Source organism: Rhipicephalus sanguineus, chromosome 2, assembly GCF_013339695.2.
Source record: "Rhipicephalus sanguineus isolate Rsan-2018 chromosome 2, BIME_Rsan_1.4, whole genome shotgun sequence".
NCBI lineage: Eukaryota > Metazoa > Arthropoda > Arachnida > Ixodida > Ixodidae > Rhipicephalus > Rhipicephalus sanguineus.
Window position 1 is genome coordinate 83,172,594 of NC_051177.1, and position 24,508 is coordinate 83,197,101.

Below are 24,508 nucleotides of genomic sequence, written 5' to 3' on the forward strand. Positions count from 1 at the left end.
TACATACATACATACATACATACATATAAAGATAGTTATCAAGAACGACTCCCGGTTCTATCTAGCAGAGACTTATTTTAACATGCTGTTAAAATTAGTGTCGCACTACAAATGACGTGGTTTTCCAGAGTGTTTAATATTTTACAATGGGGCCTCATGTGTTTTTAATGGGGGGTGTTCAATTGTCCCGGGAAGCCCCACGCTTTGTAGTGCGATACTGCAATTTTAACAAAATGTTCCAGTAGGTCACTGCTGTATAGAACCCGGAGTCGTTTTTGATAACTAGCTTTTTTGAAGAGATAATTTTTTTAGCCTATTTCCCATTCAGTTATGGCAGGTCGCCGTTGCTGCCGCCGAGAGATGGCGCCGCATACAGGTCTCCCCAAATCCGGGAAATGTGTTTGTTTGTTGTTTTTGTTTAAAAAACTTAAAAGATAGAATGTAACGGCTTCCACTATGGGATCGTGTTCTTCGGGACATTTGCACATAAAAGAGCCAAATAAATAAGCCTAAAGGAAAATGTCTAAAAGCCTAGGAGAGCACTGGAACGAAAGAAATGGGCAGTCTGAAGAAGCTGCGCAAGTTTGACTCGGAGCTCTTTCAATCATTCATTATGTCTTGGGACGACTTGGTGCCGTCACTGCACTATTCAAACGGGCAGCGAATAATTGGAGCCTCGTGTTGACATCGGCAGGGAATTTTTCCAATTAGGTTCCGTAAGGACGGAACACGTCGACGCGTCGGAGGCGATATTTCTTGCGCGGTCGCTTCTCGCCGTCGCGCGGTCCGAGCTCATGGCGGAATGACTTCGCTGCTCACTTTTTGCTTATGCATAATGCATTCGACACCAACTCACGAATACGGCCACCCCTCACTATCGTTCATACCGTTCCGTATTGGACTATATCATCTCCTGCGTGCAGTAATTGGAGGTACTTTCTTTTTCTGCAGCAAGGCTGTCTAGTCTACCCTGTGCCGTCGTCGTCGTAGTATAGTAATAGTAGTAGTATAAAGTAGTAGGGGTAGTAGTAGTGATAGTAGTAGTAGTAGAAGCAATAGAAGCAGTAGTAATACTACTACTACTACAACTACTACTACCAGTAGTAGTAGTAGTATAGCAGTAGCAGTAGTGTAGTAGCAGCAACAGTAGTGGGGGTAGTGGTGGTAGTAGTAGTAGTAGTAGTCGTAGTATGTAGTCGTAGTAGTAGTACTAATAGCAGACATCACGTAGGACTGGTTACGACAGGGAGGACTGAATAAAGAAATGAATAATGAAATGAATAAAACGAAATATTGATGAAGATGATGACGAGTATGTTGATCGTGGAACTTTTGCCGAAACTTAGGAGCAAAATGTAAGGCCTGACTAAAGCTGTCCGACGAATTTCACGGCGTCGAACCAGGTATTTGGTGCACTGATGTTTGTTGTGAGAGCTACCAGCTTCGGTACTTTACCGATGACGGCGTTCTGTTAGTGATCGTAGGGTTGCGGGTTCGATTGGTGGACGTGGCGATCACATTTTATTGAGAAAGTGAATTGTAAGTACTCTCGTGTGCTTGAAATTTCGTGTGCTTAAAATAATTCAGTGTGCAGTTAAAAAACATAATATAACAAAGGGAGCTAATTGAACACACCCTGAATTCTCGAACGGTTTCCTTTGGTTTGTTTTGAGCTCACCCCTGTGCTGTTGTACACAGTTAGACATTAGCCGATCTTCATTGGCCTGTGCCTGCTGTTACGAATTTGTTAGCTTACAGGCGAGGAAGAGGTATGTGTAGGGAGAGGCAGGTAAGAAACTGTAGCCAAGTGTTGCCCCCATAGGTCGGCAAACTCACTCATAAGTCGACTCACTCAGACTCAGATCCAGCCATGAGTCTGAGTCTGAGTGAGTCCGTGTGAGTAATATTTTGGTGAGTTTGAGTCCGAGTGAGTTTGGTTGAGACAAATTTTAGTGAGTCTGAGTACGAGTGAGTCCGGTTGAGGAAAAGTTTGGTGAGTCTGAGTCCGAGTGAGCCCTAAGGGCAAAATATATTCCATGAGTGAGTCTGAGTGAGCTTCAAATTTTTTTGCCGACCCATGGTGATAGCTACTCAACTTCAGCATTACCGTATTTACTCGAATCTAGGCCGGCCCCAATTCTAAGCCGACCCCCGAAATTCGCAAGGCCAGAAAAAAAGAACTTAGTTATTGTACTCGAATCTATACTCGAATCTAAGCCGAGCCCCCAATTTCGCTCATCGTTTTTTCTAAAAAAAGCATCGGCTTAGATTTGAATAAATACGGTATTATCAGCATTATGGCGGCTCACATTGATACTCACTTCTACTCACAGATACTTCAACACACTAGCGTTGATACACCCGCTCGGTATTTATTGATCAGAAGCGTGCCTTGACCACCACCCCCCACGCAAAATTTTTCAAAAGGAGTTCCTGATAAAATTATCTCGTGTGAGTCACATCTTTCAATAAAAATGTTCTTACTAGCTTGCACTTATTGATAACACGTATGTGAAGGTATGAGTACTTCAAAATGAGTATCGTAGAGTACCAATCATGCGAGATATTCGCGTTTAAGTGCGTTGACATCCTGATCAAAAAATCTAATTGTACGCTAACGGACTCGTGAGTCGACTCACTCAGACTCACTCAGAATCAGATCGAGTCGTGAGTCTGAGTCTGAGCGAGTCTGAGTGAGTAATACTTAACTGAGCTTGAGTCCGAGTGAGTCCGGTCGAGAACAGTTTTAATGAGTCTGAGTCCGATTGAGTCCGGCTGAAGAAAATTTTGGTGAGTCTCAGTCCTCGTGAGCCCTAAGGGCAAAATATATTCCATGAGTGAGTCTGAGTGAGCTCCACATTTATTGCCGACCTACCGCATCCAATGACATAAGAGCCGCGAGAAGACAAAGTAAAAAGTGCATTCGTCTTTGGCATTCGAGTGGTTGGTGTCTGTTAGCGGTGGGAATCAGTCACGGGAGCTCAGCTTTCAGAATAAAATGTAGCGCTTAGTGACCAGAGCATCGTTTCACTTGCTGGCTGCGTGATCGTGCGACTATTCAGGTCCCTTGGTAGGACAACGAAGATAAAATAATGTGGTTCTCTAGCAATCACCCCGCAAAAATTTCCGAACAATCAGAGCCACTGGAGCAATAACGTTACCGAGGGAATCAAGAGGTGAGACGACACCACCTCCAGCAACAGCTACATGGGACGTCAAAGATTTTGATTAGGTCTGTTTCTATCCGGTTAGTTCGTTATCGGTACAAATAGACTAGACTGTATGTTAAAGAAGCCTAAAGAATGATTTAATGGGCCGCTGTGTTTTAATGAGTCTCCAATGAACCCGACCCACCCGCTCCCTTCTTTTTAGGAGCGGAGCCCGTTCAGCTTTTCGTTGCGCCGGGTAGTGCGAACAGTGACTATCATCATCATGAATCGTCACGCGCTCTCTTCGTGCTCTTCTTCCTGTCAGTCCTCTTCTTCATATTCTGCTTCGCTCCCAAAACACGTGCGTCGGTTTCTCCGGCGAGGGATGGAATAACTCTGATGAATGAAAGAACATGTACAGAAAGACAGGGAAAGGAAGAAAGAAAGAAAGAAAGAAAGAAAGAAAGAAAGAAAGAAAGAAAGAAAGAAAGAAAGAAAGAAGAAAAGAGAAAAAAAGAAATTCTTTGCGAAACAAAGTTCTTGGCGAGGTTGGGTTCGAACCCGGTTATCCCCGATCCGAAGGCGAGCGTCCTACTCGGCTATCCGGGCACGCTGGCAGAGCACAGCATAGCCTTAGCATAGCCTAGTACAGCAAAGTGACGGGAAATGGATGTGAGGATGAGGGTGAGGAAAAGGAGGATTGGAGGTAGTAAATCATAGCTCAGAAAGAAATAGAAAGAGAGAAACAGAGAGGAAGAAAGGAAAGGAAGACAGAAAGAGAGAGTAAGAGACAGAAAGAAATAAAGATAGAGAGAGAAAGAGATATAAAGAAAGAAGAAGCAAGAAAAAGAGAAAGAAAGAAGGGCAAGAAGGAGGAAGAAATACATAGAGAGAGAGAGAGAGAGAAAGAAATAGAAATAAACAGAGACAAGGTAGAGAGAAAAAACAGAGATGCGAGAAAAAGAAACAGAGGAAGAAAGAGAGAAACCTAAAGGGAAACAAAGAAGGCCGCCGAGCTCCGCACTTCCTTCAGGCTTGGCACCCTTAGTGCGAATTAAAGGGTCCCCCTCACCAGGCCACATAGCAAATTTTAGTTAGACGCTGGAAGTTGTTGTGTGCCAAATGAAGAGCAGAATGCCGCAAGAATTTTTCAAATCGGTTCAATACGAGCTGCGAAAAACAATAATTTGTAGCCGCGCGAAACCATGATGCGAGGAGGCGAGTTTCAAACCCTTGCCACTCGCCCCGTGCAGCGTTCGCAAGCCAAATCCCTTCCCTGCCCTCTTCACTTGACACATACGCATGAACACGTCATGCGCATCCATGGTCACGTGCGCATGACGTGCCCGAGCCAGCCCGAGCAGAGCTCTGAGCCCGAGCACGCGAGCGGCGTTGCACGGCCACTACCTTTTTTTTTTTTTATGTAGCGGCCGTGGGCGTTTTGTTGGCGCGTTTTCTGTGGTGTACTGCCTGTTTCTGCGGGACGGGCATGAAAGTTGAGACATTACGGGCACGAGAGTGGCGGTATGATGCGCCAGTGCCGCATTAACGTTTACTTGGACGCGGTAGAATAAATGAGCATAATGAGTGCTCGAACGCGCTAGAACATTACTTTCGTTTCCAGGGCTGGCGTCTGCTCAATGCGCTAACCGCGGGTCACGAACGCATGGGAAAGGGAGGCACATTAGCCCCGCATCTCGCTGCAATTCACGAAAAAAAATGAAAAAGACGCACACATTCCCTTTGTGTGTGTCATTATTTCTCTCAAGTTTTATTAATCTATTCAAGCAACAAGTTACACAAACTACACATGTCGTGTCAAATAATTATCGCAGTGTCACGTGCTACTGTTGGCGACGTCAGAGCACAGTCGTCTATGTAGAGGAGCGACGTCACAGCACTACCATTTACGTAGGGCCATTTTCTCATGTACGTCATCCCCTCATTCTCTAAAGCGCGCGCCCGCGAGATGAAGGGCAAGCAGCGTTCAACTTGAAATTTGACCCATTTCCGCGACGCGTAGCGTTGCAAATTTTGGCAGACGTGATCGTGAACGCCTAGTGTACGCATTGCGCTCGTTAGCTCAAAATTGTCAAACCTGGTGAGGGGCCCTTTAAGCAAAATTACATCGAGGTATCTGATGTAACGCTGACCTACTGATGGCGTCGCTTCTGTGGCAATTCTAAACAACGACATCTCTCACTATTATTTACTTCTATAATAAATATTACCGCGAAAACCAGTGCCCACAACTATTTAAAGAATGCATTGTCAGTCTAAACTAATATAAGAATTTTGTTTAACGTCCATTCAAATAAACATGTCATAAAGAATTTTCATGACGCGACTCATACGAATAAACAATATTTATAAGCGATGCCGCCAGCCCTCACTGGCTCATACAGTTCTACTTCTACTAGTTCATCAATATTTGGCAACGCAAAATTAAGTCCTCGGATAAGACAGATATTAGCTGACACTTTCAAAACATTTAGGATTCGCGATAACAAATACTATATACAGTATTAGCTGTCCCAAATCCCACCCCCTCAATCGTCTGTTTACAGAAAACATGCAGAACATATTCAAACATACAGCGCGTGCGAAAAAGCATCAGCGGCGTTCTTCGGCGCACAATCCGGTAAGTAAGAGCGCGTGAACAGAAAACAAAAGAAAAAACAAACATAAAAGAAGTAAGCAGCACGTCTAAGGAACGTAGGTATATATGAACAAAAAGAAGGTCTTCTCGACCTCAGACGGAGCAGCACCGTCAATTTTGCGGCGCCTGCCAAATAGCGGCAGCAGCCAAGGTTGGGATTGCAAGAAGCCGGATCTGCATTTTCCCGCTTGATTCAGCCGCTGATCTTGGGCCGAAAGAACATTCGAAGTAAGACCCCCCCCCCCACCAACGGCCCCCTTACGCATAAGAAATTTCGTGCCGAATCCGCAGGCGTCATTAAAAATTGAGACGCTTTTCTTTATCCCACTTTTTACTTATATTATTTTTGCGCGCGCACGTCGTCTTCTCGGACTATTGGGTGGCAAAACTAGAGAAAAACCAGGCCGTAAAAGTGGATTAGAAAGACACGCTCTTGCGACTATGTATGCCCGATTCTTTTCAAACGCCACGCTGGCAACTTTTCTTTTTCTGGCTCCGAAACAGAAGCGATGTGTGAGGCGCCTAGTGAGCGTATCACGTTCAGAAATCAGGTTACCTTGGAGCTTCGTTCAGGATTATATTTTTCCGTGTGGCTCGTGTGGGTGTCGGCCTCTTTTCCGCTCACTTTCTATGCGGCAAAGAAGCCAGACAGCTCAGCTCGCGAGCTTCCCCGGAGATGGTTACGGAAACTCGTTGGGGCACAGAATTGAAACCCGGAAATGCCGAGATTGAATGCGCAAATAATTCAGCGAGACGCATTACGTTATATTCTTGCTTCCCTCTTTTGTTCTTTGTCATTTCTTTTCTCATGAAAAGATGGAGTAGAGATTTAAAACAGCCGGAGAAAGTAGTGGGATGTCAGAAAAACTGGCTTCATGACAATCAAAAAATTGAGTTCAGAATTTCTCAGAGTGCATTAGTACTTGAATTTCGAAAAAGTATTTTTTTGCATATCCGATGTCCAAAAGTTTCAGCATTTGTTTGACAGGCCAAAATTGCCAATTGCCGATATATTTTTTTTTCTTATGACGCGAGCATAAAGGTAAAATGTGGACTTCACAGAGCTGGCATTGTTTACGCAGGCCTGAGTAGCAAGCGGATGCGGAGTACCAACACAAGCTCTCACGAAAAATTCTTGGAATGTGTCATGAGAAGTACGCTCACTTTAGATGGCAGTATAGAATGAAGTAGCTCCTCGGTTCGTTTCTTGTCCTCATCCAGTTTGGACTGTAACATGCGCAGTCTGTTGGTGGCCTCGTCAAGCTTCTCGATCAGCTCCCGCTCTCCGCGATGGTGATGAGAGCGCAGGAACAGCTCCCTGGCAGGGTCGTGAATGGCAAGATCGCTGAAGAACAACCCTATTCGCTGCATGTCGTCGATGTCCTTCACGCGCGGTGAACACAAGAACAGGATGCTGTGCGTCTCTTCCACCGACACCATCTGACCCTTGAGTCGTAGAACCGGAGGGCTCGAGCCGTCTCCGCCGTCGTGCTCCGAGTTATCAGACCCTCGAGGCTTGAGCACGCCTTCTTTAGTCTGCACAACGAAAACCTGAAATGGGACAGGTAAAATAATATCATCTTGTGTTTTGCGTGCCAAAAACGATACGAAAGGAAGGAAGGAAGAAACAAGCGGAAATAAAGGGAGGTTAGCCAGTTCTTAGACCTTGTGCTGGGGGAAGGGGTAAGGGAGTTAAAGATTTTTGTCTTTTTTTTTTATAACAGAAACGATATGATTATGAGGCACGCCGTAGTGAAGGGCTCCGGAAATTTCGACCATCTGGTGTTCTTTAACGTGCACTGACATCGCACATTGCACGGGCCTCCAACATTTTGCCTCCATCAAAATGCGAACTCAGAGGCAGGGGTCGAACCCCGACCTTGGGAGGGCAGATAAAAAGCGTGCGACGGAGAAAGAGGGACTGAAATTAGTCTCTTTCGACGCTAAATAGCGTTTAAATGGTTGAAAAAATCTGCAACGAGGCGCGTCATCAATGCAACCGTTTCCTGACAGATCCATTTTCCCTCGCATTTTGGGATTGTAGAATGTGAGTAAAGCGTTTTGGGTGACAAACTTTTAAACAATAACGTGCGATAAAGTTGCAGAACTCATGCGCTGGTGAAGTCGGCTTAAGTGAAAGAGTCATTGGTGCTCGCGAGGCATACTGTTGTTGTGTAACGACCATTTGCGTGTAAGATGGTAAGATGGTCGGGGATGGTCGGCAAGATGGCCGGAGCCATCGGAAATTGTACGCTTGTTACGCAGTTCTACAGTGAAAGGCCCCCTTCCTGTAGCCAATATTAACGAAAGTGACAATGGTGTCCCCAAAGACAAGCAAACGCGACACATAACAGTAGAAAGGAGGCTGTAACTTCCCTTAATATAAGACGATGAAAGTTATCAAATGGCGCGGCTCTCTTGCAAGAACAGAGTACTTATTTTCTTTTTTACGCAAGTTTACTCCATACGTATAGAGCTACGTTATTTGCTTTTAGGAATGCAGTCCTTCACGCATAACATCGTCCATAAGTGTACCATAAGAAATTCAAAGCGGCAAAAACGGGGGCAAAGGTTCGCTGGCGCCATCCGACGCTCGAGGCTATTTTATTCCCGATAGACGGGTTCTGCTTTTATTTCCTCGCTCGACTACGTCGTATTGTCAGAGACGCTGGGGTCGAAAATCGATTGCTTAGAGGAATCTCGACGAAACATCGGAAATGAAAAACAAAACAAAATGCCAAGCACCCGAATCGACGACGATTCGTTCGAACGCACGGGAAGGGAGCGCTTCCGTGCAGACGCGTATCTGCCTTTGCGAGGGGTAACTGCGCGATGATGAAGGCTTCGGCCAACGTCGTTGACTATACGTGACCACCGAGTGTTTGGAAGGCGTAACGGCGAGCGAGACTGAGAGATCGGGCAAGCACAGAACGTGAAGAAAGAGCAGCAAGTAGGCATAGAAGTGGAAGCACTAACCTGAAAAAAAGAAAACAACGCCAAAAAGCCAGAATGACTGAGAGATTGAGGAGGAGACAGAGAGAGACTTGGTTTGAGAGAGGAGGTGGGCACTGCGATCTCAGAACACAGTTACGCGCTTGTTTCATTCCTTACTGCTCTTTGGGCTTTCGAAATGCCACTCGCTATGAGGAGGAGAGGCGAGCAAAGAGTTCAAAAAAAAAAAAAACGCGAGAAAAACGCTGGACAACGCTATCTAGCGTACGAGGAACAAGTGCGGTGACACGGAAACGAGGGCGAAGAGATAGGCCATTGGCGTCGGCCGATGGTTTCGTCGTGGACGACGACCACTGTTTGGGAGGGAAATAACAGAGGGAGACCCGACAAGGCCCCGACTATGAACACGACCGACACCGCATATAAGCACAAGGCGGAGGAAGAGTAGTAGTGTAGCAGTAGCGGTAGTGATAGGGGAGGACGAGAAAATGGTCCGAGAAACGAGACACGAGGCCTGCAGCAAGGCGGATGCGGGAAGGCATAATGCACAAACACGCCGTGACGGAAGTGTTGCGACGGTGAGGAAAGGGCGAAAGAGAGATGTCGAAAGAAGGATATTTTTGCACCAGCGCTGATTTTAATACCGAGAAACTCTTCGCCGCAACGTTGTTGCGCCCATAATTTCAGGGATAAAGAAAAAAGAAGTCTTCGAGTTACTCTTCAGTCTGGACTATATATGTGTCTGAGGTGTTGGACTGAAAAATACCCGAGATAGTTATTTGACCGAACTTGTGTGCCACTTATTCTGCATTTTCGCGCAAATCACGCTGTCATCTGAAATTGTGCAAATCTCTACGGTCACATGAAAACTTGTACAACACATCAGGTGTAGTTTGACATGCATAGTTCAGTACAGTTATGTGTCAGTAGTGTATGCCACTTTTGTAAGAATAAAAGCTGACATTGCAATGTTGAATGCGTGTCGAACTTATTACGCTGTAGCATTTTGTAACTTTTATTATGTCCCAAGACGCACTTGGTTTCGTTCCAGAATACAGCTTAACGTTTCTCTCATATTTAATAGTATCTCTAATACCGTGGAGGGGGTTTGTCAGGGTAGATGTATAATGACATACCGACATAAGTCCTCTCTATCAATTTAAACAGCAGTGAATTTCACAAACGATTATCCTAACGCACGTGTGTGACAGATAACGTTCCCCGGAGCTCATAGTTCGTAGCTAAGAAAGCATTACGTCTTCCTATCGCAATATGTTCGCGACAGTGAACTGACACACATACGGTAGCAGATTTCTGAGCAGTAAAACACACTCACAGACCGAGTAACTTGACCGGTCCATACTGTCAGGATACCCCTGTGATAATCGCCTCGACCAACCAAATTAACCATCTTTAGCGACCTTAAAGTAGGCTTACTGGTCCTGCATGGTAACGTCTACGAATGTAAACATGAACTTAAGAAGATCCATATTAAAGGCTTGCACTTTGCCGTTGCCGCGGTACAAGCGCCATTGGGAAGGTGTTCCAATTTTCTTAAATATTTGATACCAGTAACGTTTAGTAACGTTTATTGCTTCATTTAACAGCAATAACCTAGACAGCAAACGTTCCTATTTTCTCTCTCTCTTTATTTTGTGCGTGTTTGGGGGAGGGAGGCTCCACAATCCTCTTCACGCATATTGTGGGCAGCGTTAGTCAGTCTTCGCTCCCTTTCCTTTCATACCTTTGTCTCCTCTCCCAAGCCCCACGCTTCCCAACACAGACGACTGTCTATACTGATTCGCATGAAGCAAGCTTACAGAAACGCTTTACTCAGGCCGCACAGGCTTGTACTTTCTAGAACACTGTTCTAAAAGTGAATCACTTATAAGAGTTGAATTTGCTCTCCCATGTTTATAAAGAAATTAAGCTAAATCCTTCTAAATATACTGGACAGCAATGCAGTAGCACTGTGCCTTACAACTTCAGGCGTGACCATTACAGAATTCCGCTTGTGCGAACCACCAATGGAACCCTAATGCTACCATACTTAATTCCACATCTTCTCAACAGACTTACACAGGTCCTAGAAATTATACAGAAATCACTGTCCTTATACTCTTTAAAAAATGCCAGAACTTACCTCCTTTCCCGTCCTCAAGATTAACAAGTTGTATATGCAGTATTCATAAGTTCCTTAGGTTTCGTTACTTGTAGTTTCGTGACTTTTCTTCATTGTTGTGAAACTATGCATTTTATTCACCTTGTATGAAACTTCGTGTGTATATATTATTAGCAATGTATAATGTTATTTCTGTCGTCGATGCTCTGAGTGTGCATTCGGGTGCGAGGGCCCGTCAGGCAGAGCACATCTGCCTTTTGCCCTTATATCCAAGACATTTTTTTTTGTCTGATATAAAGAGCTAAATTAAATTCTTTCTATATTTTTCATCTGTTTACTTCCCGTCCCTAAGGTTTGCGTGAGTTAGAAAAAGCATTCACGAATGTTCTGCACATTTCTCCGAGTCAAAGCCAAAGCGTAACATACAAACGTCGTCGACAGAGGCACCTGAAAGTAGTCTGTTTCTGCGCGATAGGACGTTCAATCAGGAATTTAAAAAAAAGGAAAAAGAAAAGAGCGCAAATACGTGGAATGAACCGATTTTGCTCACGAGTAGGGGGGCTTTTTGTCGTCCGTATTCTCTGAACACACCATATATATTTGTTTTGTTTGTTCGTTTTTTGTTTGGAATCATTCTGCTAGTCGACGCGTGCCTATTTACGGGTTTTTTGTCGAAGCGCGCTTCAGAGGCACGCGAGTTTTTCGATTCCCCAGAGTCGTCTCCATGGGCACGACCGACATTCACCCGTTTCGATCGACGCCTCTGACGCGTAGCGCGAGCCCATTTCGAGGTTTATACATACGCAACATCCGCGCCTACAGCTTTTAATAGCCCGCCGAAGCTTGCCGTCGCGTGGCGACCGAATACCTTTCGGGCAACCCGACCTTTGTTGTTGCAGGACATTCGCAGTATGTTGTCGCCGAAGCAGTCTTTACCTGCTCCATTATTCCGCGTGTCAAAACATTCGCCGCGATTCAATTCACGCTTAGCTTGCCTTCTCACGTGATTTCCAAACACATTCGCCAAAGAAAAAGCAAAATTGAAGGGCTATGGTAAATTCATTATCTAGAAGTACAGCTGGGTACCTAGGCAGAGAAAGAAAAGTGCGCTGCGCAGGTGACTCGTCGCCGGTGTTGATGCGCACGTCTGCGAAACAAGCGCTTGTTTGCGCAATCGATCAGAACAAAAGAAAAGCGAAAAGAAAGCTACTAAAGGTCTCCGAATGTGATGGCGCTAGCGCGTGACTTTGGGCAGGTGACGTGCGAAGCTTTGTACGAGGCCGCCTGATCTGTTTCACGCCGGGACACTCTCACATTCGGTATGTGTTATTACCCTGCCATCAACAATGTCGCTCATCACATGGCTCTGATAGGTCAGGTCGTCACGAAAGAAGTACTCGCGACAATCGAGCAACAGGCATTCGACCTGACCAACCGACCGACCTTGAAAGTTTTATTCCTGAGCCATTCCACCATTCATTTCTCGATTTTTTTTTTCGTGAATTGAATTTGTTCTACTTTTGATATACATTCGTATTTTGCCTAAGGGCAAGCTTTTGAACGAAAATCAAGCAGAGGTCCCGGAAAAAAGACTCAAAACCAACGAACACACACTCAGTAAATCGATCGAAGTTACGATGTTAGGAAGAAAATATTTCTCCCTTTTACGTTATACGTTTCTTAAGCGATGGCCATACTCCTCCCGGTGCAAACACAGCAAACGACTTTATGAATGCGTTTCACCTTGAAGCTCAGCCAACGTCAATTACCCCCTCTTCCTCCTTGCACGTGCGTCGTCGTAGCAACGGTCATGCGCTGTGTCACGTTGTATACTCCACTGCCGCGTACTTCTATCCGCGAGGCCAAAAAGTTTGAGGCCCGTGTACTTCGATTTAGGTGCACGTTAAACAATCCCAAGTGGTCAAAATTTCGGGAGCGCTCCACTACGCCGTCCCTTATATTGATGTCGTGGTTTTGGGATGTTAAACCCCATAAATTAATATTATTACTTCTCTCGTTCGGTCCGCGAAAGCCGTGAGCCGGCGGGCACACGCGTCTTGTGGCAGGAAAACAAGCAGGCCGACCAATAACGGCGACGACGGGTCAAGGCCAACCAGAAGTCGCCTACTACACATCATGTGCAGAATCACAGGCCAGCAGTACCTGGTGGACACTGGTGCAGAGGTCAGCATCATTCCGGCACAAAAATCCGACCGAACGACACCCCCGATCTCCTACCTTCAAGCTGTCAACGGTAGCAAGATCCCCGTGTACAAATCGCGGTCGCTCACTCTCAACCTCGGCTTGCGCCGCGTGTTTCGTTGGGTTTTTCTCGTCGCTGACGTACGCCGTGCCCTCATTGGCGCTGACTTCTTAAACCACCATGGTCGACGTGAAACGGCATCGACTGCTAGACACTACTACACTTCTCTCTGTTCATGGTGTCGTTTCCCATGACTCACGCATAATCGCCCCAACTACAACAGTGACCAATGACCGTTTCTCTGAGCTTCTTTGAGAGTTCCCAAACATCACCCAACCACCTGACTGGACAAAACCCGTACAACATGATGTCCGCCATCACATCATCACCACTGGTCCACCTGTTTTCGCTCGCCCACGACGACTTGCTCCTGATAAGCTCAAAGTTGCCAGGGCTGAGTTCGAACATATGATAGAACTTGGAATAATAAGACCATCATCTAGCAGCTGGGCGTCTCCACTCCACCTCGTTCCCAAAAAGTCAGGTGACTGGAGGCCTTGTGGAGACTACCGTTCCCTGAACGCAAAAACCGTTCCGGACCGGTATCCCCTGCCTAACATTCAGGATTTCACATCAGCTCTACATGGAACAACAGTATTCTCCAAAATTGACTTAGTCCGAGCCTTTCACCAAATTCCAGTAGCAGAAGAAGATATTCCTAAGACAGCGATTACCACCCCATTTGGCCTCTTCGAATTTTTGAGAATGCCATTCGGCCTTCGAAATGCTGCACAGACATCACAGCGGTTCATCGACACGGTCATACGCGGCTTGCCGTTCGTGTTCGCCTACGTCGACGACCTACTGGTGGCAAGCACATCTCACGAGGAACACCTGCAACATCTCCGTCAACTTTTCGAGCGCCTGTCAGCAAGCGGAATCGTTGTGAACACTGCCAAAAGTGAGTTCGGAGTTCCATTTCTTAATTTTCTGGGCCATCGCTTGGACAGCACTGGAATTAGCCCTCTTCCTGACAAAGTGCAATCCATCGTCGAGTTCCCCAAGCCTACATCAATAACCAAACTGCGCCAGTTTCTAGGGCTCGTAAACTTCTACCGCCGATTTATTAGAAACTGTGCTACGTTGTTGGAACCCCTCGACCATTTGCTTTGTGGCAAACACTCAGAAACTGCACTGCCATGGAACACCGCGGCGGACGAAGCTTTCAACTCCATCAAGCACACTTTGGCTGAAGCCACACTGCTGTCGCACCCCAACCCGAGTTACCCCTTGGCACTCATGACTGATGCGTCCTGTTCTGCGGTTGGGGCCGTACTCCAGCAAAAGGTGAACGATGAGTGGCAGCCCCTTGCATTTTTCTCCAAGCGCTTGACCTCTGCCCAAACAAACTACAGTGTTTTCGGCCGTGAGTTGCTCGCCATCTTTCTCGCCGTGCGGCATTTTCGACACCTACTTGAAGGCCGCTCTTTTACAATTTTCACTGACCACAAACCTCTCACCTATTCAATCGGCCGCTCTGACTCCCTGTACACACCACGCGAGGTGCGCCAGCTGGCCTTCATCTCGGAGTTCTCAACCGATATACGCCACATCAGCGGTGTTGACAACGCTCCAGCGGACGCCCTCAGCCGCGTGGATGCCATCACGCGTAGTCGCTCCAAAAGTTCTACCTCAACATCATTTCCCTTCAACCTCCAAGATGTGGCTGCAGCCCAATCAAACGACACCGAGCTTCAACACCTACGCGAAGCGTCCACATCACTTCAGCTCGAAGCAGTGACATTTGAAGATGTGCCAATAATTTGCGACACCTCCACAGGCACACCCAGACCATTCCTAACCAGCCCTTTCCGGAAGAAAATATTCAGTGCCTATCACGGTCTTTCTCATTCCGGAATTCGTGCTTCCCAAAAGCTTATTTCGTCACGCTTTGTCTGGCCGGGCATGAACGCCAACATCAGGGATTGGGTCCGTGAGTGTGCACCTTGTCAGCGCGCCAAAGTTCAACGGTACCCCGTTCCCCCGTCAAAGCCTTTCTTGCAACCCGATGAACGTTTCGCCGTCGTGCATATTGACATCGTTGGCCCGCTACCTCCATGTCAAGGCTATCGCTACCTTCTCACCTGTGTCGATCGCTTCACCCGCTGGCCCGAAGCGACGCCTATGCCCGACATGTCTGCCGCTACAGTCGCAGAAGCTTTTGTTTCCAGCTGGATATCCCGTTTTGGCTGTCCGACAACGATTGTGTCTGACCGGGGTCGCCAGTTCGAATCGTCCCTCTTTTCGGAGCTTCTGAAACTTCTTGGTATTTCACGCCTACGAACAGCGTCATACCATCCCCAAACGGCCTCGTCGAGAGATTCCATCGTCATCTCAAGGCAGCACTCACGGCGCACAGTTGCCCCGACAAGTGGGTTGACCGCCTCCCGCTCACGCTTCTCGGAATACGATCTTCTTTCAAAGAGGACCTCTCCTGTTCCACTTCCGAGCTTGTTTACGGCACTTCGCTTCGCCTGCCTGCCGATTTCTTCGAAGAAAGCGGCAGCGCCAACAAGCTAACAGCCACTGAATACGTCGACCAGCTGCGCGAGGTCTTTCGACACATTCGTCCGCAGCCTACACGCAGCCAGCCACGTGCAGCGTATATCGCTCAGGACCTACAAACAGCGACACATGTGTTTGTGCGGTACGGCCCTGTGCGCGCCCCGCTTCAACCACACTACCTCGGCCCCTTCCGTGTGTTGGAGCGCCGGCCTGCCAACTTCGTCGTCGACATGAACGGGACACGCGACACAATCGCGCTTGAGCGACTCAAGCCAGCGTTCAGCGAGGCACCCGCGCTTAATTACCTCGCCGTGCCTCCCTCCGCTGGACACAACGGCTCCTCCTCTCCATCGTGCCTCTCGTCACCACCACTGCGCCGTGTTCACTGGGATGACAATTGAACTGAATATCGCTCGTCGCACCAGCTTCCTCTCTAAGGGGGGAGCAATCTGTAGCGACGCCTCCACCGTCGCACACCCCCGCGGTCGTAAAAACTCTGCGGGGCGCCTCGGTTCGGTGCCGGACCGCGAGCTCCCTTTTCTTTTTCTCTTTACGAGCATTCCTCTCTCTTTCACTCTCGCCACTTCCGGTGCAGTGTGCGCACTTGCTCTACTTTCCTCTCTCTTGTTGGGCAGAATAAACCAGACGTTGTTACTGAAAAGACTTGTCCGTCTCGGTCAACCCAGCTCTACATACGAAAAGAACTGTGCACAGCGTGTCCCTGCTTGCAGCGCGAGGACGCCGACGCAAAGGACACCGCTGCGTCATGCTTTCCGCATGAGTTGCTGCTATGCTAGACGAGCTTGGTTTAATCGCGTTCAACCACGGATTTTTTGTAATAGCTTCAATATAACAGCGATGTAATACTGACCTGGTTGCAATAGCTGCGTATGGACTCGAAGGTGCAATCAATGACGGGCCGCGTGATCTCGAAGACGTCGTCGAACTTGAGGCGGCGTCCTCCCTGAGCGCGACTCTCCTTCCAACGGTGACCGGCTAGCCGTAGCAATCCGTTGCCGGCCTGCATGATGCCGAAGTCACGGCCGAACAACACGTGGAACGGGAATGCCGTGCACATTGTCCGCACGCCTATGGGCAGGTCCTCTGGCCAGTTGCTCAGCGTCTCGGATGCGTTGCTGCCAATAAAAATGTCCAGTGAAGGTATCATGTACTTTCACGGTGAAGATGAGCAGCGCGAAGCACTGAATTGCGGAAATACAGGTAAGGGTGGATTGAGGGGGCGAAACAGCGACGAACACGAGTGCTAACTACCATCTCGGTTTATTGGTCGAAAACAGATAACATATGTATACATGAAATAACCTGTAAGTCAATCATCCCGCCAGAAACACGTGTGAGATTTAGTTACAAGATCATAAGGCTGTCAAACAGTGCGTCAAAGACACGAGTCACATTAGCAAGATGACGAACCAGCAGTGAGGGTGAAACGTGAGCGTAAACCATCTCGCCCACATCGCCATTCGTATCGTGTACTGCTCTGAACTAAGAGACAACGTGAAAAGGAGAAGGAGGGTGTTGAAGAGCATGGCCGGTCCACCGAGTCTTCACCTCTGACAACACAGAAGGCGACACCTGCAAGTGAAGCTAAAGGGATAGTGTAATAAATAATAAATTGGCAGACAATTGAATGATGTGGTTAAGACAGGAGGAAGACAACGTTGCCGTTACAACTGCGGATGTCCAATTTCGCCCACAAGTTGGCAACATAAGGCACAGTTAGCCAGAACATGTAGTGGGCGAGTAAACATGATAGTTGAATTCGGTCAAAAAATAGTATCGGATGTAAGCATACCTTGTTGTAAAAAGTGAGCGAGAGAGGCAGCAACACATCGCGTCTCAAAAACTTCAGTCGCAAAATAGAGATTTACTCTGTCTTTCGTTCATTTACTGACTCACTTACTTTCCCTCTATCTCTCTCTCTTTCTTCCTTTCCATATGGGCGGTCATTTGTTGCCTAGGTTCGAATCGCTACTGCCCCATCGAACCCTACTATACCAGCTTGAAGTCTACACCACCTGCGCCCCGAAGTTTTACGTTGCAAGAAAACGTCGGAAAGCAAATGAGCAAAATGAACACCGATATGATTAGATTGTGTGGTGTTCGCCACCGAGAAAACGTATGATCAGCCTTCGGTCAGTTCCGAACATGTTGCTCACTTAAATACACGTTGCGAACTAATGTGTCACAAGCCGACACACGTGTCTTCCTTCTTTATTCTCATTATGTACTCAGTGACAACCCCAATACCAAGCAGTTTACCTACTGTAGATCGACACGGCCTGAGGCTGATACCATAGCAACGGTCGTTCGGTTAATAAAACAAAACACATGGTGACGTCCGTGCCGGTGCACGCGACGTTCGGCTCGCGTTATTCTGACACGCCAGACATAGACGATGAGCCAATCGATGTGACATTTTCAACAGAACGTTATGAATTGGCGCAAGCAGACTCGCATAATAACAAATATAGGTCGCGGCTCGGTCGCGGACTGCCACGGCCATCGTCTTATCTTTATCCGATATCGGGAGCTTGTTATGCCTGGTCGACGAGAGCTGTGCTTTGCGCTCCTACACAGAATCTTCGTAGTGAACAGATCACGACACGAGCTTACGTGGACGAGACCAAAGGGGCGACACATGCTTGCGCAGCATAAAAATGGTACAACGCCATTCACCCTATCAAAGCGCGAACTCGGCATGAATGACTTGAAGGCAAGAGGTCTAGCCTGTTCCACTCCGTGAAAGTTGTCGGGCCGCGAAACTGTTGCCCCTTTCATTCGGTCCCTTCAAGTCTATCCATTCGCTTTGCCCAGCTACTTCTGATTTATGAGTCTGAGGCACTCCTCTTATACTACTAGCTGAATCCTGATTGGCTGAATCTAACCTGTGTCACGCTCACGCTACCCCGCATCATCCATGACAAACGTGATCCCTCTTTCGTTACGCTCACTCTCCTTCAGCATTAGTAAGCTTCATCATGTGACCCCCTTTCCTTCTCCTCCTCTCATCAAACTCCGCCTCTCCACTCTGGTCGCGTGACATTTTTTTAGCGTGACGACGCAACAATGCCGCCGGCATAACTTCGCTGTAATAAAAAAAGTCAGTTTCGCCGCAAGGTCAAAGCAATTAATGCGATAGCAAGAAACTAAAGCTATACAAAGTGAGGCTCGCCAATGGATACTCTCAGTTTGAACAGCGCTCCTGCTTCAAAGGCGGCCGAAGCAGCGAAGGAAACTAGCGTGCTTCAAGTGTCGAGCTGTGACACTGGATAGTTCGCGCTCATCTTCTGTTTGTTCGTTTAGCGGCGTCCCTTGAGCTCGAGTTACATTGGTACGCTCCGTAACATGAGCGCGGACATCACGGTGAAAGCTTGAAACATTCCTCTTCCCCTCACCACGAGAAAACCGCGCGAGCAGACAGCAGAAGGGCAAGGTTCTCCCTGCACAAATATAAGAAGCGAGCGAGCTCGCCGACGACTTTTAAATGCGCCCGTCGCGCTCCTAGCGCTGTCTCGCTGGTAATGAAGAAACGCTTACAAGCGCCTGCCGTCTCTGAGTCCGTCCAGCGGTAAAGGGTGTGTATATAACGCTCGCCGTTAGCTACGTGGAGGATCTGCGTTTCGTGGCGTAGTGGTTAGCGCCACTCGCTGCGGAGCAAGAGGTCCTTGGTTCGATTCCGCGCTTCGGAATCATTTTTCTGAATTAATTTTCTTTGGGGGTTTTCTTTGGGGTATATATATATATATATATATATATATATATATATATATATATATATATATATATATATATATATATACACACCTACGGTGCATGACGGCGGCGACGGCGACGGCAATATCCAGCCGAGACTGTCCATATAATTGCTGTCGCAATAAAATAAAAAGTCCAGTATTGGCTTAACACATCATCGTCCCGTCATATGCACTTGCAGTACCGGAAAGCTAAATAAGCGCAGCCGTACAAACATAATCCTCCAACACGCTGCATCTCAGAGTTCACGTGTTGGACAGATGCTGTGAGGAAAACAGTCTTTGTGAATCTTTCGCTTTTCAAGACTGGCCACGTGACGTAACGCTCTAATCTAGCGTATTCCTTCCTAAATGCCAGCAGCTCTTCAGCTGCCATTGTCTCCGACATTACAGCGAACCATCGAATTTAAATGTCAATTAGGCCATAAAAAAAGCTCAAGCTGACCTCGACGTTGTACTGATACTTTTAACGCAGTAGGATTTGTGAGGCAAATGCTAAAAAAATGGAAACGTTAATGAGCAAAATAAATTAGTATGATTTGGACATCCCAGAACTGCTCAGTAGTTTGCTAGGAAAAGTTTGAGTAACAGCTCTAGATTAATTTATACTATCTGGCGTTTCCTTAACCTACATCAATGGCAGAATATGCGAGAATGTTATTACTATTTTATTTGATTATTTCTTTTTTTGCATTCAACCTAATATGAACGAGGCCAACGAGGTAGCGAATCGATCCTGCGACCGTTAACTCAGCTGCGCAATTCCGCAGCTACCGAACAAAAGCGGCGTGTAACAACACGGATACAGAGCGCAGTCACTTGTAATGAATGCTGGCGAATAAAAGTGTACCTTGGAAGCAGGCAGCTCTTGCCTTCCTTCTTCTGCTCGGTCACCTCCATAGTCACGTGAGCTCTGTCTCCGAACTCTGACACGACGGAGATGTTGGCGCGGACCTCTGTATTGAAGAACTCTCTTCCAACCACTTTAACGATTCCAAGCACGATGGGGTGGAGGCCTGCGTGTGGAGTGCATATGGAAATTCCGAGAAACTATACTATGTGAAGTTGTAGAGCCTGGCAGTCTGACAAACAATGCACTGAATTGGCCCCTATTCTTCTTCCAGCGAATCAAGAAGCTGTTTTTCTCAATCGATCGTGACGAAGAAAGAAAGGATAAGTCAGATACCCAGTGCTCGAACCTATAGCGCGGGTGTTAGCTGGAGATGTTAGCCTAGCCGTATGCCTTGCATGCTACTACAGATTGGCAATGCCAAATATTTATTTCGCGCTGACTTAAATAAGTGGGCTGATATGAAAAGTTCCGGATACGTTTATATCTTCAGCTACTTCATTTTGAAGTAGTAATTTGTGGCACGTAATTGTATCTCATGAGATACGTTGACAACATGACATAAGTGCTATCATTTGACGTCCTTTCCAAATAATACGAGCCGCGCGAGTGCGTGCCGAAATTGCTGTCAGCGCCGTCTAGTGGCGAGCGGTCTGCTATCGAGAGCATTAATCTCGCGAAAACGTAGTTATAGGTATGCTTTTGACATCAGATGGTTCGCCACAAGACGGCGCAGACGGTAATTTTGGCATGTGCTCCTGTGGTCCGTATTATTTTGTGGTCGACTGTACACATGAGGTGGTATAAGCTACCATTTTAGGGCACCAAATAATCAATTTTTGTTTTGAAATTGGTTTGAATTGTCTTTTAGGCAGTGATGCACTTGTAGTGTGTTATAGATGCATCACATAGCGTCCTGCTTTGTAAAAAAAAAACAAAAAAAAAACGTCATAGCCAACGCAACCATGCATACACCACAATATTGGATCTCCGGGAAACGTAACTGCGCAAATGGCAGATACAATCACGACACGTGCCCATGCAACTGTCAAGGCTCCAAAAGAGACAGGAGTGGATGCGCACCTTTCCTGTCACTGTAGTAGTGTAGCAGTATTTGACCGCTGGGACCTGGTGTTACACGGAACGAGGGAGCTCGCATTCCTGGATAGGTGGAGGCCAGGTGGTCGTGCAGATTGTCCAGGTTCGTCAGAAAGTCGGCCATGTTGGAACCTAGGACACGCAGGATGTGATCGTAGCCGTGCTGCTGACAGAAGTACAGGAAGTGTTCCCCGAACGCTTCTAGACATGTGTCTAGATCCAGGCCTGCACGTCACAAACGTTCACCGTTACCTTGAAATGCCGTATGTTTTCGAAACCTGTTTATCAATAACGAACCTTTGCAACGCCGTTATTACTTGACATATTCGGTGTACCATTAATATAATAGTAAAAAAGAAAATTTTACATTCATTGTACACCACATTTATTAGAGAATAAACAAAATGCAGACATGATTCAAGGGGCTAGTTTTCTTTGTTGGTCAAAACATAAGCCAAGGAAAGCATAGGAGACATAATTTTTAACTTTCAGTTTATGTGTAGTAGTAATAAGGATGGTAAGGACCGAACCCACAACCTTCGAATGACGCTGCCGATGCCCCACCACTAGAACTACGGAGACAGCAGTTCCCCCGTACACCTTATTGAAAATTTCTGTACATGTTTGAAAAGTTCTTTAAACCTAATGCCAGGGCACACACATTTTTTTTTCAGAAAGAAAATAGAAGTTGACCCAAGTTATGACTGAAAACCATTCAAGGCTGATTCGAGTAACTTTACGGTGGTCAGTAAGATTGCTCCGGCTGCTCGCATTCGCTATCAAGATTAGTGCGTCATATACGAAGGAAATATGTATGCTGAATAACTAAACGAAAAATTTAGTACTATTGTCGCAAAACTTGTTATACAGATGGAGGTCATAGGTTTCAAACTCTAAACCAACGAGAAAGTAGAATCAAGATATATTACGATCCATACTAAACTCATAAAGGTGTGCATATTTTATGTAATCTTCCCTAACAATGCGTTGAAAAGTTCTTACAATCACGTTATTCATTCTGTATGGCCAGTAAAAATACCTACGACAACACCAAACGCGCAGATTGGGACTTCGGTGTCGGTATACTTTTCAAGCTTAACTGATGAATTGGTGGAGCTAAGCGTCCGGAAACTGCCCAGTGGATTAGAGTCTGGATTAGATAATACAATTCGGGGTTCTGTAACCAGCGCCAGATACGATGAACATGAACATTTGTGAATTGCGTTTGCATCAAATTGCAGTGGCTGTCCTCAAACCCGCGACCTCAAGATAGAAAATGCAACGCCATTTCCTCTGAGATACCGCAGGAGGTTTGCGTAGCCTCCAGAGCGTTGCTTGCCGGGTATTAAAAAAGAAAGAAAATATATCGGGGCAACGATATGTGACTTGCACCAGGCTTTATATGAGGTTGATTCTTGTTTTACAGAGTACATTTTAGTCACATACAGTTGTCACATACATACATACATACATACATACATACATACATACATACATACATACATACATACATACATACATACATACATACATACATACATACATACATACATACATACATACATACATACATACATACATACATACATACATACATACATACATACATACATACATACATACAGCATGTCAGTGTTGGTATGCGGACCCTGCGCTCATCCGTTCGACTTGCCTTTTGCGCATACGTTCAGCAGAACGGGTCAGTTAGTGCATAGCTTAACAAAATATTTGTGGCGGAACAAGGACGAAAAACGAGAGAAGACGGGATAGGGTGCCAGAATACAATGCCCTAACCTGTCTTCTCTGGTGTTTCTTCCTTGTTCTCAGTGGCGCCACAATTATTTCATTAAGCACATATTCAGCACTGCTAGCCTTGTATTATCGTTTCTTGAACTGTATTATGCATTCGCTGGAAACCTTATTCCGCATTCTCAAAGCCCTCCCCTGCTGGCATTGTTCACAACACAAAATTTTAGCCGATCCTGGCATTTGACATATAGTGAAGGTGGCGGCTAATGGCAAAGCACCAGAATACTTTTGTGAATTTAGCTCCTATGCATAACAGCCGCGACACGGTGATTTATTTAACTGCAGCTGTTATCGTGAAGCCGTAAACTCAGTCCGAGAAATCATTAGCAATATCGAGTTTTTCATGAATGCGCACTGCCTTCGTTATTCAACAGGTTTCCCACGACCTCCCATTCGTATGGGTGATAAGTCGCTGCCGGCCGTCTCCTGCTAGGGAGCCTTCATGTGCGCGCCTCCGTGCTTCGGAGGCGCGCACATGAAGGCTCCCTAACTCCTCCGTCGCACGAAAGGCACATGGAGGGGTCCTGGTGTGTGTGTGTGTGTGTGTGTGTGTGTGTGTGTGTGTGTGTGTGTGTGTGTGTGTGTGTGTGTGTGTGTGTGTGTGTGTGTGTGTGTGTGTGTGTGGTGTGTGTGTGTGTGTGTGCAGCAAAGCGCGGCAGCAAAGCTGGGCATAGATTCGGCAGGAACTGTGTACCTTGGTCAAACGCGCCTTGCACTTACAGGGGTCAGCAGACGGCCCATGCCCTTGTACGAGTTGTGTTCTCATCGCAAGGTTTGCGTTCAAGCCATAGACAACACGAGCGTTGCTACGCCCGCTGCAGCGGCCGCGTTTCCAGACTACGCCAGCGTTTTGTGGAGTTGCTCCAGGCCGCACCATAAAGGTGGGAGCCGCTAGCCTTACTATACTCGCGGACAACTTTTCTTGGCAATGAATGGAAAGCTACCGGGGCGCAGCGTCTGCACATGTACTGCAACGCGAAGTAGTCCGGTTTGGCGCGCGTCTCGTAACGCCGTGGAAAGAACCTCCTTGGTGGAAAGTGATGGCTAGCGCTGCATTCCGACCACGGTGTAATTATTTTTCTTACACCCTGATTCCGATGCAAACGCTGCTTAGCGTCTAAGGTACGGGTAAAAGGCGCGCTGCGTTCCGTCTCAAAAAGCTACATGGAGAAAATGAAGGAGTATTTTATATATCGCACGCACAAAATATGGACGCAATTGTGGGACTACATTCATTAGCGGTAGATTACGTGCATTGTGGCTCTGTAGCCTTCGCTTCATTGCCAAAAAAAGTTGTCCGCGACTATACATGTAAAGTTCCAATTTGT

General features: G+C 46.8%; 1 protein-coding gene across 1 annotated transcript in view; it reads right to left on the reverse strand.

Moving 5' to 3' along the window:
• LOC119383253 (guanylate cyclase soluble subunit beta-1) overlaps positions 1-24,508 on the reverse strand; it is a 69,667-nt gene that overhangs the window by 35,042 nt on the left and 10,117 nt on the right. The window contains exons 3-6 of the mRNA XM_037651318.1: positions 21,357-21,596; positions 20,274-20,439; positions 16,522-16,786; positions 6,973-7,359 (exon numbers count right to left, since the gene is read on the reverse strand). Of these exons, the coding sequence (XP_037507246.1) occupies positions 6,973-7,359; positions 16,522-16,786; positions 20,274-20,439; positions 21,357-21,596 (1,058 nt within the window). The remainder of the gene's footprint in view (positions 1-6,972; positions 7,360-16,521; positions 16,787-20,273; positions 20,440-21,356; positions 21,597-24,508) is intronic.